This window comes from Equus caballus, chromosome 20, assembly GCF_041296265.1.
Source record: "Equus caballus isolate H_3958 breed thoroughbred chromosome 20, TB-T2T, whole genome shotgun sequence".
NCBI classification, from domain to species: domain Eukaryota; kingdom Metazoa; phylum Chordata; class Mammalia; order Perissodactyla; family Equidae; genus Equus; species Equus caballus.
Genome location: NC_091703.1, coordinates 42,043,074 through 42,056,556, shown reverse-complemented (window position 1 = coordinate 42,056,556; position 13,483 = coordinate 42,043,074). Strand labels below are relative to the sequence as shown.

At 51.9% G+C, this 13,483-nt stretch overlaps 1 protein-coding gene across 1 annotated transcript in view; it reads right to left on the bottom strand.

Moving 5' to 3' along the window:
• Positions 1-13,483, bottom strand: part of GLP1R (glucagon like peptide 1 receptor) — a 39,173-nt gene continuing 25,690 nt past the window's right edge. Inside the window, exons 8-13 of the mRNA XM_023624877.2 lie at positions 12,937-12,997; positions 12,290-12,359; positions 12,078-12,166; positions 11,599-11,737; positions 10,646-10,687; positions 1-5,469 (exon numbers count right to left, since the gene is read on the bottom strand). Coding sequence (XP_023480645.1) covers positions 5,302-5,469; positions 10,646-10,687; positions 11,599-11,737; positions 12,078-12,166; positions 12,290-12,359; positions 12,937-12,997 — 569 coding nt within the window. The 3' untranslated portion in view covers positions 1-5,301. The remainder of the gene's footprint in view (positions 5,470-10,645; positions 10,688-11,598; positions 11,738-12,077; positions 12,167-12,289; positions 12,360-12,936; positions 12,998-13,483) is intronic.

The following is a 13,483-nucleotide window of genomic DNA, read 5'->3' as shown; positions in this document are numbered from 1 at the left end:
CACAGTAATGACAGGCTTTTATTTGACTTACAAGGCAAATTAGGAAACAGCCCGAATCCATTCACATCTATACAAGGAATTACATACCATACATATTTGCTACCTATAGACACAGGTCATATTTTACATGAATTTACACATTAGAAATCACATGGAAATTATCTTGTTTAAACATTCATGAAGAGCAAACATCCGCCAAGAGCACTGAAGATAGAAATTTAGCTCTCTCTTCTGAGAGCCTGGCTCACCTCTCTCGGTGCATTTAAAGCTCTGTGTTGAACCACCTCCAAAACCAATGGGATGTTAAGATTTATCTCCTTGAGGATGTGATGGTTATTTTTAATAGGGGGGCTTATAAGATCTGCAGATTTGGAAGTAAAGTGTGAACCATTTGGCAAAATCCAGCTCTGTCCGTCGGGGGCGAATCTTGCCCCTTCCTGGCTCCCCCCGCTGGCCCCTCTGCACAGAAGCGAAAAACCTAACTTACATGTTCCAGACTTTGCTGGGAGCTCTTTTTCCCTCACATCCAGACATTCTCATTTATATATGATTTCCTTCTCCTGGATTGCTTTGACGCTGTGATAATTAGTCATGTTAGTTTGTCCAGGTTGACTAATTACTGATAGTTTGGACAGGCCCCATCAGAAAGGTTGCATAACCCCAATGTAAGTTAGGATCCAAGCTGATGGCTGCAACGCTCCTCACTGCGCCAGAGTGAGCAAGTGGTGCATCATTGTCAGCCCTGGCAGTGCCTCACTCTCAGCTGTACCCCTCAATTGGTCACAGCTGAGAGGATGGCATTCACAGCATGGCTGGCAGGGTCACCTCTTACTGAGGCGGCAGGGGGAGGAGGGCGGGAAAGCTCATTGCGGGGATGGGCGGGTATGAGGGAGTAGCGTGGGGGTGAGGAGGAGGATGGATGCATGGGGGGAAAATGCACCAGTGCTGGATGCGGTCCTGAAAACCTGGCTAAAATGGTCGAAGGGGAGAAGAGAAAAGCTCCCTCTCTGACAGATTCAAATATAGGCAAAGTCCAAAAGACTCTTAGGAGTTAAGGGAAAACAATTATGCTTATCAGCTTCCTGCCAATCTGTCTCCACTGACAGCGCAGAAGGAATTATAGATACCATAGACACACTGTGGCATTAATTGTTAGAAATTATACTGCTTAACAATGCTTCCTGATAGGGCCCTCTGCACGGGGCCAGAGAGCTGGTTTGAGCCAGCAGGACCACTGTAGGGGCGTGGTGATGCTGTCTGCAGAAGTTTCTCACATTGGGCCATTTTCTTTCCCAAGAAACCTCACTCCAGCCATGAAAGGAAAAAAAGTTCCAGTTGATACTAATTTGGATTCGTTGAATATTTAGCACGTCATTCACATAGCTGTCTTAGCAGAAAAAGCCGACATATTTTATTTGAGGGTTTTTATAGTTTGCCTCGTAGGAGCCAAAAGCAGGGTCAGCACTGGAGATTAGAATCAATTCAGTGGAAGGAAAATAAACTTTTGGAATACATTGTGCCTTCCCTGAGCACGTCGCAGGCATTAGCAATAATGGGAGCCCCGTCTGCGCATGGAGAGGAAGCATCTGCCGCTCAGGCTCCCGCCCACCCTCGCCCTGGATTGTGCAGCCCCATGACCTTCTCAGTGGGTGGGATGATTCTGTATTCATCATCTCCTAACTTTATGCTGCTGTGCACAAGACAAAACACACACGCACACATGCGCATGCATGCACACACACACACACACACACACAATGTTCTCTCCTTGTGGAAGAAAGAGACAGGGGAGGGAACGGGGATGGAAGCTGCTGAAACATGGCCCACACCAATGAGGTGACCAAGCCTCTCAGGGCGTGCATGTGAACTGACTCTTTCTATTTGCCCTTCGTGGTGGCAAGGCCATCTTTGCTAGGCTAAAGTTGCCCAGTTTTCTAGTCTTCTCCAACTTCAGGGGGTACTAGAGAAGCAAAAGGGGAGATTTGGGACCTTTTTTTAAGGTTCTTCTAGTCTACTCTGTGTGGCTATCAGTACAGCTTCTCAAACAAGCACAGATGCATCAGAAAAACAGTAAGCCAATCCATTAAAAGAGCACTGGCTTTGCTATCTGCTATGGCTCATTTGCTATTTCTATGCATACGTGTGCTCTTATGCATTTCGTTTCTTAATTTTCAGACAAGGAAAGAGATACTAGAGCAGAGATAGTAAAGCACACCCTTCCCCTCTTCTCAGTGGGATAAATCACTGGGGAGATGGCACTTTCACCATCCGGTGTGTCTATCTTTGCTGCTGTGTTTCCTCCTTAACAGAAACTCTGGATAACACTGCCAACTTTTACTTAGAGTATTTTGAATGGCCATTTATATTTTGCACTTATTCTTTCCAGAGGCCTCACTGGACTGGGAGGCGAGAGTTGGCAGGAGTCCTAGTCCAGCTTAGCCACCATCCAGCTCTGTGACCTTAGGCAAGCCACCTCTGCAAGCCTACCTCCTCACTCCTCTAGGTCAGGGCAGGAGAGATGGCCAAGGTCTTTCCCTGCTCTGAGTCTCGGAGAACTCCACTGGTGTGAGCTTCAGTGTGAACTGCATCGAGGCAATTGAAAATCATGCCTGCAATCTGGAGAGTCATTTTGAATGGAAGGCAACTTTGCAGTGTAAGTGGTTTGTTTCAGTTCTGTGATTCAGCTGCTCCAAAGATTGAAATGGCAAGGACAAGTTGACAGGATTTAAGCCTCTAATAAATTCCAGGGAGCTGGCCAGGGTGCTGAACTCAGTCTCTATTATGACAGTCTTCAGACCTTGTTGGCTGCACAGCTCACACACAGAGCGCCCCAACCCTGCTGGTCAGCAATAGTACCCCCAGGATGGAGGCAAATAAGAGCGTTCTCAGCAAGCTCCAGACTTTAGGGCATCTGACATGTAAACAGCTAGTGGAATTTTGGAGTACATTGCATTCGATATTTCCCAGACCTATTAGAACTATATTTAGCTTTAGGAGAGTTTGGGAATAGCTTGGCGGGAGTGGACTGCCATTCAAATGAATATTAATAGTGTGGCTCTTGGAGCAACGAAAATATTTCTTCAGTTCAGTGTCTGGTATCACGAAGGAAAAAGTTCCGCAGTGTTAAAAGGCTTGGGGCGTGGGGGTGTGAGGAGCCTTCTGAAATCAGGAATCACCAATATCAATTAGAGTTTAAACCAAATTGTCTGAGCTTCCCAGGTGCCTAACCAAACACTTTCTCCCCACAATTCCTCCCCCAACCATTTATTTTTCACAGATTATATCAATCTATCTCTTTCTTGCTGTGTAGTGTATTAATGATTCTCAAAATCTTCCAGTTTATCCAAAACTGAGACACTTGCACCAGAGGTTTACCCCACCCCCCATCAACCCACCAGTGTTCACCTCCCCTCTTCCCTACTCCAAAGAGAAAGCTAAATGAGTGATGCCTATTGGGAAGTCTTCCCTTATTCTTGCGATGCTGTAACATCCCCACCCCCCACCTATCTACATTTGCTCAGTCAAGGAGGCAGACTGCACAATTCCTTTCTCTAGCCTGAGGTTCAACTTCCCTATTAACATAGACACAACACTTCACTGAAGCTGAAGTATAAGAAATTTTCTGCTTGATGTGTTTTATGTCCCATTATTACTTTCCCTGCACATCACTTGCCTCTCTGAGGGGCACAGGAGAATGTGTCTGGTGCAAGGCTTTGGGGAGGGTCCCCCATCACTTAAAAAGGAGAAGGAGGGAGAGATGGACTCATAAAGGAATTCATCCAATGCTTCTCCCTCTGCCCTCCCAGGAGGTCCTATTGGACTTGCAAGAGTTGTCTCCTGCTCTGGAAACTTCCTTCGCATCCATGAACTCAATTGCCAGCCTCCCTGGGATGGCAGTTCTCCTTTTCCCTGGGTCTCTGCAGTGCTGCTACGTGTCTGCTTTCTCATCATGGCTGGGGCAGGATTGATAGGTTTTCCCTGTCTAGCCTCTCTGCTGCTCATTATTTATGGGATGAGACTGGAGGCAGGGCAAACATTAATAGCTCAAAGTGTGGATGAGCCAAGTCAATTACTACCCCACTCCCCCAAACAACATCCACCACCACAATGATTTAGTTCTTGTTTCCATCAGGTGGGAGAAATCAGAATTGCACATTTGCACATGGAGATTATTCACAGCAATAAGGAAAAATAAATAAAGTGTGTACAAGCTCCCAAGTAGGGGAATTTCAAAGGGAAGAAACCAAGGGCAGGAGAAGTCGGCCTCCGTGGTAGCAATGGCAGCTGGTAGTTTCCCCGAAAACGTCTCTTCTTGGTCACATGCCCTAAAGTTAGAGGACACACCCAAACTCCCATGCAAGATACATAATCTCCTCACAAATGAAAAACATTTCCATGGACAGGTGGAGCCAAAGCTCTCTTGGCCCTCTGAGTTCCCAATAGTGGTAGGCAATCTACTCCCCCAGGGCAGACATCTCTAAAGTTCCCTACATGAACCCAGAGGATTCTTGAGCCTTTCTAGAATTCAGAGCTCATAGCCCAGGAACAGGCTCCTCGGCAGTGGGCTTGCCCTCATTCCCTGGGCCTGGTGGGAGCAGGCACCAAAGCCAATCAAATACCCAGGGGAGAAGTGATCACCAGCAAAGGAAAACTTCAGCCACCTTTTCAATGTTCATTCTTAACATCACCCACAGCCATTTCTAGGAATAGCTGCTGGTGGTGGCCCAAACAAAGCCCCCAAAGAGAAGCTGCGTCGTGAGATGAGGGGTCCAGATGAGGGAAACAAGCAACACAGACACGTGAACAGCATCCCTTAATGAGGAGGCAGATGGGGGTGGCTGTGGCCCCAACCAGAGGCAAGCGGAGTTGGCCCATGTTACCTAAGCTCTGTGTTTGGCTGAGGTTATACCAGCATCTTTCAGAACCACCTCCTCTTACAAGCTCCCGTCTCACTAATAAGTCATTGACCTTGAGTTTGAGTCTAGGGCTGATTTGCTGCTCTGTCTGGGGAACCCCAGGGGCCTTGTAGCTTAACGGGAAGAAATCTTCCTCATTTGAGCAGCAATCGTTTTTCCTCTCCTCCCGCCACTGTGATCCAATTAGTAGGCTGCTTCTCCTTGGAGAAAATGTGTCCACAGGTCCCAGGAGGCACTGGCCATTTGCCTGTCTGATGGGTTTGGAAAGGGAAAGCAGGGATGTATGTGTGCATGTGTTCCTTCCTTCCTACCCCGGACGGTCTCTCCCACCTGGGATGACCACCCAGCCAGCAGCGAGAGCACAGGGGTGGCAGGTGCTGGAGTCTTAGCTGCAGGAGGTCTGGCACGTGGCTGCGTACACACCGCTACCCACCGTGCCTCCGCTGCTCAGGCTGCTGGTGGGACACTTGAGGGGCTTCATGCTGCTGTCCCTCTGGATGTGCAAGTGCTCAAGCCGCCAGCGCTCCCAGCTCTTCCGAAACTCCATCTGGACCTTCCGTGGGAAAAAGAGGGAAACAAAAGCCACCATGTAAACCAACTGCCCACAAAATGGCCCCATTATTACATTAGTAGGGAAGGGAAAAAATCCACTGCATTATATTAAGAGACACAAGTCAAGGCCCTCGGGCACCTAAATTAATATCCCAATAAAATTGTTTATTGTTGTCTCCTATTTTCCGCCTCCCCTCAGGAGAGAGATGGGATTGATGATCTAATTGGCCTCTTTCATCTCTAAACTCTGTGACTCAGCTAAGTACTTTTTACAATCCATCACAGGATTATTTAACGGAAGAGAACAAGAGGGACAGAGAGATTCGGGAAGAAGGGACATGGGAGAGAGGAGAAGGAGGGAGGACCTGACTTTAGAGCACGCTCTCCCAGATTTCAGCCCGGACGACTGAGAAGAGGGACGGCCCAGCCCTAAAGCTCATGGTGCCTACACCAGACTCTTCTAAACTGCTTGAGGGCTTCTGGCCCCAGCGCCTTGTGAGGAGGATGAGGACAGGAGGGAATAAGGCTGAGACTCACAGCAGCAGTGAGGAGGGGGCCGCGGACAAGGGCTTCTCAGGCTGAATTCAAACTAATCCCATCTAGAAACTAGTCCTGACCCATGGGGGCTGCAGCCCAGGTGAGGTCAGTCAACCAGAATCCCTGCTGTGCTGAGCTCAGGCCTCCCCATCAGGAAAAGCCTTCTCAAGAGGGCTGATGCTTGGGGACCAGGTTGTTGGGGCAGAAAGATACAAATCCAAGTAACACTGCAAAGCCCCAATCACCTGATGGCTCATGGCAATGCTGTGGCTCCTTGTGATGGCCTGTGATTCTGGTCCCCCAGAGGGGGCTGCTGGGACCTACATATCTAGCCTGGAGGGGTCTGGAGGCTCTTCTGGGGGACGTTCCCATAAGTTTGCCTTCCAGAGCTTCTCTGATGTCTCCTATCCTTGCCCCCAGGCACCCCCATGACGGAATGTCTCAGGCCCCAGGCCAGGAGGCCAGCTGCCAGCAGCTGTAGGTAAGCAGCTCACTGCCAATGCCCCCATCAGTGCCTGTGCAAACACCCCTCTTCTCCTGCAAGGGCTGCTATCCATCTAGCTAAGCCCAGGAAGATGCCTGGCATGGCCGCATGCTACCCCTTAAAAGAACTTCTTCTGCACGGAGTGGAGCTAAGATGGCCCAAGCCTGCCTGCCAGGATGGCCCCAGTATCCTGGACAGTGTCACGGAGCCCAGGCTTGGGTGCAGGAGGGAGGCTGAGCAGACACCCCCTATGGCCACCCTGCTCTGTGCCAGCTCGCTGCCTGGCCAAGCATGTGTGCTGGGTGTGCTAATAGCTGGGGTAGGGACACCCAAGGCTCATGGTGGCCTCTCCTGGTGCAGCAGCAAGAAGGCCAATCTTGTCCCAAAGCCCTTACCTGGGCAGAGGGGGGAGAAAGATGGTAAACTGAGGCACATCCATGGGAAGCCACAGGGACTGAAGAGGTTTCATGGATACCAGCAGGAAATCAGACAGGCCAGGACTTCTCAGAGTGCTGACAGTGGTGTCCCCTTCTGCCCCTGTCTCCCTCGGCACTTTTTCTGAACCTCCACTGTGCTCCATATGACAATTGTCATTAGAAACCATCATTTATTGGGACCTTATTATATGCCCAGCATTTTCCCATTTTCTATAGATTATTTCGGTGACCTTCAGAGCAACCCTGTAAAGCAGCTCTGGTTATTACTCCTCACTTAAAGGTGAGGAAACTAGATGCAGAGTCTTTAAGTATTTCCCCTGGTCTCAGCCAGGATTTGAACCTAGATCTGGGCTGACTCAGAGCTGGTCTCCTAACCACTGGCACCCTGCCTTCAGTGACTCTATAGGTCATGCTTTTTTCTGGCCACATCTCCTCCCCACTCAGCAGGAGGGCCATGAGGGCTGGGACCACATCTTCCTAGCTCAGTGCCCAGCATCCAGCAGGTACTCAACAGTGTTTTTTAAACAAGCCAAATGAATGAATGAGTAACTAGGTGAGCATCTGACACTGAGTTCCTACTCAGTTATTCCAAGGAAACGACAAAGGCGATAACATGCATCCTGGACCCCCATCCTAGCATGAGGTCAGTGCACGTCCTCACACACTAAGATTACCATCATTCCTCCCTCCAAGGCCCTCTCTGGCCAGGCACCATGCCAGGCTCTGGGATTTGGGATGAACTGGTAAAGCTCATTCACCTCCATTTATGCTTGGGGAGAGAGGCAAATTGATGGCCTCTGGTCACACAGCTGGGCGGTGGCAGAACTGGGACCAGCACTCAGGCTCCTGATCAAGAGCCATGGTGAGAAGACACAGCCACAGCAAAACCACCTGCCGGCCTCCCCTCCCCGTGCCCAGTCCCCACCCACCAGCAGCTGGTGCGGGCCTTGGCAGCCATGCAGGACCAATGTCCAGGTCATCTTTTCTCCTCGGGTCACAAGTACCTGGCATTGCCATGGCAACCCTGGGTCTGGAGAACAGCTCTTGTGGACAGAGGCCTTAGCCCAGGAGTCATGTGTGTTTCTGTGGCCCAGGGATGATGACGTGTCTGTCCTTGTGCCTGGAAGAGCCAGGGCACGAGGCGTCTCTGGGAGGGTTTAAAGGAACTGGGCTGTGCAGTAAAACAAGACAGACTCTGCGGGCCCTCTGAGTGGGGTCTCCTGGACCCCATGGCAGGAGCTTGGGAGAGCCCGAAGGGGGAAGCCAGCTGGGGATCTGGTGATTCAGGGTCAAGTTCTTCGCCAAGGGCAGAGCAGGGAGTGTGTGCATCCCTCCCTCCTCACAAAGCGTGGTGTTCCTGGGGGCAGGTGAGGGAAGAGGTGATGAGTGACTGGGCTTTGAGGAACGGAATCAGGAGAAGAGACTGAGCCAGGGTCCAGGGGAGACTCTCCACAGAAGTGGTGGGGAAGCCACTCACACACGCGTGCAAAGAGGGGTGTGTGCGGTGAGCGTGTGCTGCTAGAATGGCTTTGGGGAAAGAGGGAGAAGTGGGAAACAGGGGACTGGAGGGGCTGAGAAGCTGAGAAGGTGCAGAAGTGAGCCTCATTGCCTCCTCAGTGGCCTCTGCTCCTCAGTGCACACTGGGATATCTGCTACCCTGCCCCCGTCCCCTGGAAAATAAAGCAGCACAGCTTAGGGTCAGGCAGCACTTCTCCCCTCTGGCTGAGAACCACTCCTGAAACGAATGCCACCCGACAGAGCTTGTGGTTCCCCGTCGCTCAGCATGTGCTTCAGTTCCCCAGGAAGTCCTTTATGAGGACTCAGATGTGGCGGAGAACCAGGGCTGGAACGTCCCTCTGCCTCCCACGGATCAAGGGCCTGTAGGATGAGGCCCCTGGAAGCAGCCTCTACAGGTACCTTCCCTCCTTCCCTGGCCCAGCTCCACTGAGCCTGGCCGGCCTCTGAGACCTGCCCAGGAGAACAGCCAGAACCCATTTATAGGCCACCCTTTGCCTGGCACTGCCTCAATTTCCCAACCCAGCAGCCCTGAGGTATTAGCAGGGACTCGCTCCCCAACTACTAGCTCTACCACCTTCTAGCTGCTGAACTGGGACTATTCACTTCACCTTCCTGAGCCTTAATTTCCTCATCTGTAAAGTGGGGATAACATCCTGGGACTACACAGGATTGGATCTGATAAAACACTTGAGCACCCTATATACAGTAAGCACTCAGAAGATGTTGTTCGCTCCCTTCTAGAGATCTGAAGTCCACATGCTCTGAGCATTATTACCTCCATTTTGCAGATGAGGAGACTGAGGTTTGGAGGAGGAATGTGACTTGCCCAAAGTCACACAGCTCGTTAAGTGATGGGCCTGGATGGGAGCAGAGATCTGAGGCCAGAGCCCACATCCTTGCATCTTTCCTGCTACATCACACTGCTTCTTTGAGCCTTCTCACAGCTCCCTGAAATACCCAGGCCCCCATCCTCTGCTCCCCACCATGTCCCCAACACCCATAGCAAAAGTAAAATTTGTGTTAATGTGCTGATTCTTAAGATCTGTGAGCTCCAGGATCCCAGACTCAGTGACACATAAGCCACACAAAGAGCACTGAGTCTTTGAGGAGCAGTGTCCTTGGGTCACCCGAGCCCCAGCCCCACTGATGTAAACCCTCACCTGGGCCTGAATGGAGTTAACAGAGTCCTCCGCTTTGCCCCAGACTGTGGGGTGGGGGTTGTACTCTCTTCCCTGCTGGGGGTTAATCCTCTTGCAGATAATTCCCCAGACGGCCCTGCTGCAGCGTCTACAACTATTATTTGCTCTCCCCTCTAGAAGAAATTGCGGGGAGAGGGTACTGGAATTGTGGGGGAAGGTGCTGTGGCATTCGTGACAAGCAGTTTGATGGCTTGGGGTTGCTCCAGTCTGCTCCAGGCAGAGGTGGTACCTTGGAGCACAGGGCCTTCCCTAGGCACCCACAGATAGACACCCCCTCCTCCTGCGAGCTGACAATCTCAGAGAGGGGAGGGCTGTGGTCCTGCAGAGTCTGCAGGAGATGGTGTGGGGGTCGGCAAGAACCCCCTTCTCCCACTCGAGCAACCGGAAAGCCCCCGAGGGACTCATCCCCTTTCCCACAGCGGACCGGGGTCTGGCCTGCATACGCAAAGAGTGGGGTGCTTTCCTCTTTCAGTCAGAATTAATTTTAATTCTAGCCCTGCCACTATTTCCAGATCAAACCTGGGGCATGTTCCTTACTTTCTCTGATCTTCAATGTTCTTGTGTGTGAAAAATGGGAATATTGAAAGCAGAATTTTAGCAGGGACTTTTTGGGGGAAGACAGTGACAATTAAATAAGATAGTGATTATTAAAGCCCCAAGTATGTGACTTGGGTATGGCTGTGTTGAGTCACCGTAAAACAGTCAGCTCCACTTGTTCACTCAAGCCTCCCCTAACACGAGGCTAGGTCTTCCGCAAGTTCACATAGCATTGGGGTACACCTACATGTGTGTGCATGCGTGTGTGTGTGCGTGTGTGTATGAGAGAGAGACCCACGTGCAGAAAACAGAATACATGGACAAGAGGCCTCCTCAACTCTAGTGCCTCATTGGCTGAGGAGGGGGTTTCAGCTGAAAAGACTGATGGGAGTCCCCATTGCACAGCTCCAGACCAGCCAATGGCAGCAGCCCACAAGGGTCCCCATGTCCCTGCTCCGGTCTTACCTCGTTGTTGACAAAGCAGTACAAGATGGCCACCATCAGGCCCTGGAAACAAGAGTCACATCATCAGGGAGGAAGCGGGAAGGAGGTGTCCTGCAGGCAGGGCCTAGCCTGAAGCTCCTTGGGCCTCCAGCCCCAACATCCCCCTCCTCAGATTGGGCAGCCCAGACAGACCAAGAGATGGGGCTGCTGGGTTCCTTCTCCTTTCCTTCTGGAGGAACAAGCCCTTCGCTCAGATACCATGGAAGCTCTTCAACCACCCTCTCCTTGAGGAGGCCTGACTCGAGAAAGTACACTGCCTCTGACTGGGGGGCATTTTCCCTGCCCCAGCCCCATTTGTTCACTCAACAGACCCAATGCTCCAGAACCGTGATCTATGTATGAGTGTGTGCACATGTGTGTAAGTGCACATGCGTGGGCTAAGATGCTCATGGCCATCCCACAAGCCTCCTGAGGGGCTGGACCAGTTTCTTATATTTCTACATCCCCAATGACACTCACACCCCCTCAGCATCATCTAACACTAGTGGAGAGGATGAAGTCTTGGCTTTGGAAACTACGTGACTTGGCAAATCTTGTTTTAACATCTCTGAGCCTCAGTTTCCTCCTCTGTAAAATTGGGATAATCCTGCACACCTGCAATTCTGTGAGGATTAAATGCACGATGTGTGTAAGGCACCTGGCAGGGTGCCTGCCACCCAGGAGCAGCCCAATAGATGGCAGATGTGATGCCAGGCTGGGTGCCCACAGCTACATCCGGTAAGACTTCTTGTCCAATATGCTTATAGAGAAGATTGGCCTGGACGTCGGGACACCCAGGGCTTCTAGCTCTGGCTCTGCTGCAACTACGTAACTTTGGGCGAGAGCCACTTTGCCCCCAGGCCTCAGGCAGCGCATCTGCATGGTCTCTGCCCCAACCCTCCCCGGGACTTCACAAGTGAAGGCTGTACAGTCACCTGGAAGGAGGTGAAGGAGAGCTCTGTGAACAGCTTGATGAAGCGCAGCGTCCCCCGGGCATGCTCGTCTATCACGAAGGCAAAGATGATCTCATGGGTCCCCAGCAGCGGGATGAGTGTCAGTGTGGACTTGGCAAGTCTGGGGGGTGAGGGAGAGACATCATTCTGAACCCATCCCATGGATTCTTCTCCCCTTTCTGTGTCCCCAGCCCCCACGAAGTCCTGGCCTCTGGGTCACGGACACCATTCCACCCAAATACCCTGGGACAGGCTGCTTGGAAGGGAGGAAATAGAGGTCAAGTCCCCTCAGAAGCCCCGGAGCTGTCCAGGTACAGAGGTGAGGGCAGGCTTGGGGCCCGAGGCCAGGCTGGGTGGGAGAAGAAGGCCACATGGGGTTTCAAGCTCAGCACCCCAGGATCTCTGTCTCTGCTGGAAAGAAGGGCCGAGGGAGCCCAGCAAAAGCAGCCCAGTTACATCACCTGCACTTGATGTCCGTCTTGCACATAAGATTAGCTTTCAGTTTGGACACCACAATGCAGATAACCCGGACAAAGATGAGGAAGTTCACCTGCAGGGCAGATGGGCAGGTGGCTGGAGGCCCTCTCAAGACACCTACTCTCCCCCACTCCTTCCCCTGGCACCACCCCAGGCCCACCATAACTCCCACTCCCACCCCCACACCGTCACTCACTCCAATGGCAAAGAGAATGGGCAGCCGGATAATGAGCCAGTAATTCATGTTTGAGTTCCTGGTCCAGCAGCTAGAGAGGGGAGAGACACACACAGGCACCCCGTTGGACACACAGAGACCCCAGCCCACAGTGCAGGCACAGGAGCACACAGTATACATGGGCGTGCAAAGTGACACACAGAGCCACACAAGCACCACCACCAGGGGCTACCCGACAACCAATCCCACAGACCCATGAAGAGCCCTTCAAGCCACACACGCACGCGCGCGCGCACACACACACACACAGTCCTAAATACACAGTCACACACAGAGAGATATGCACGTCCCCTTCATGAACCTATGAAAGTGGTCATGTATGTACTCAGCATCATACACCAAATAACAGAAACATTTCACTGACAGTTATTACAGAAAAACCTGCAGGGGGTCCCCACGTACCCCACAGACTGAGCACCATTTGTCATCACACAATCCCAGGGAGAGGAAGGGAGGGTGTAGAAGAGAACTAAATTCATAACTTAAGCTCCTCGTCCCTCAGTTTATCGTCCCAACAGGTAGAACCGCATGCCCCTGGAGCCAAAGAACCCCATGGGGTTTGAGGATGGGGACCTCAGCACACCCACTCTTTGAAGCAGGACACTCACCCCTCATCCTCATAGAGGTACTTGACAATGCCCCAGGGGATAACAAACAGCAGGGGAACACCTAAGAGGAGAGAGGGAAAGAGAGAGAGGGCAGAGGGGCTGGCAGGCCAGAGCCACCACCATGCATACCCAGAGGCCTCTCCTTACCCTGGGCCTCTCCCACCTCCAGTCCTTCTCCTTGCCTGGCCCCAAACCACACTTTCTAGCAGGTAAGGAACTAGGCTGGTCTGGGTGCCTGGGAGAACAGAGGTGGCAGGAACCAACCCTCCCCCACACCCAACTCCCCTGACAATTCCTTAGAGAGAGGCCCTACCACATTGTGGCTGTGTTACACCCTCAGCAGTTTTCCCCCTCACATGGGCCAAACATACTGTCAGGGCTTGCTGCCAGGGCCCTGGTTGAGACACAAGGATGCCCACACCCAAGTAGCAGAGGGACAGGGCCATGGAGTAGGGAAGACATGCTGGATGAGGTGGGAACAGGCCAACTCTGATGCCCTTCTCCCTCCCACTCCCCCACCTGAGCCCACATGCCCATCTCAGTCAAC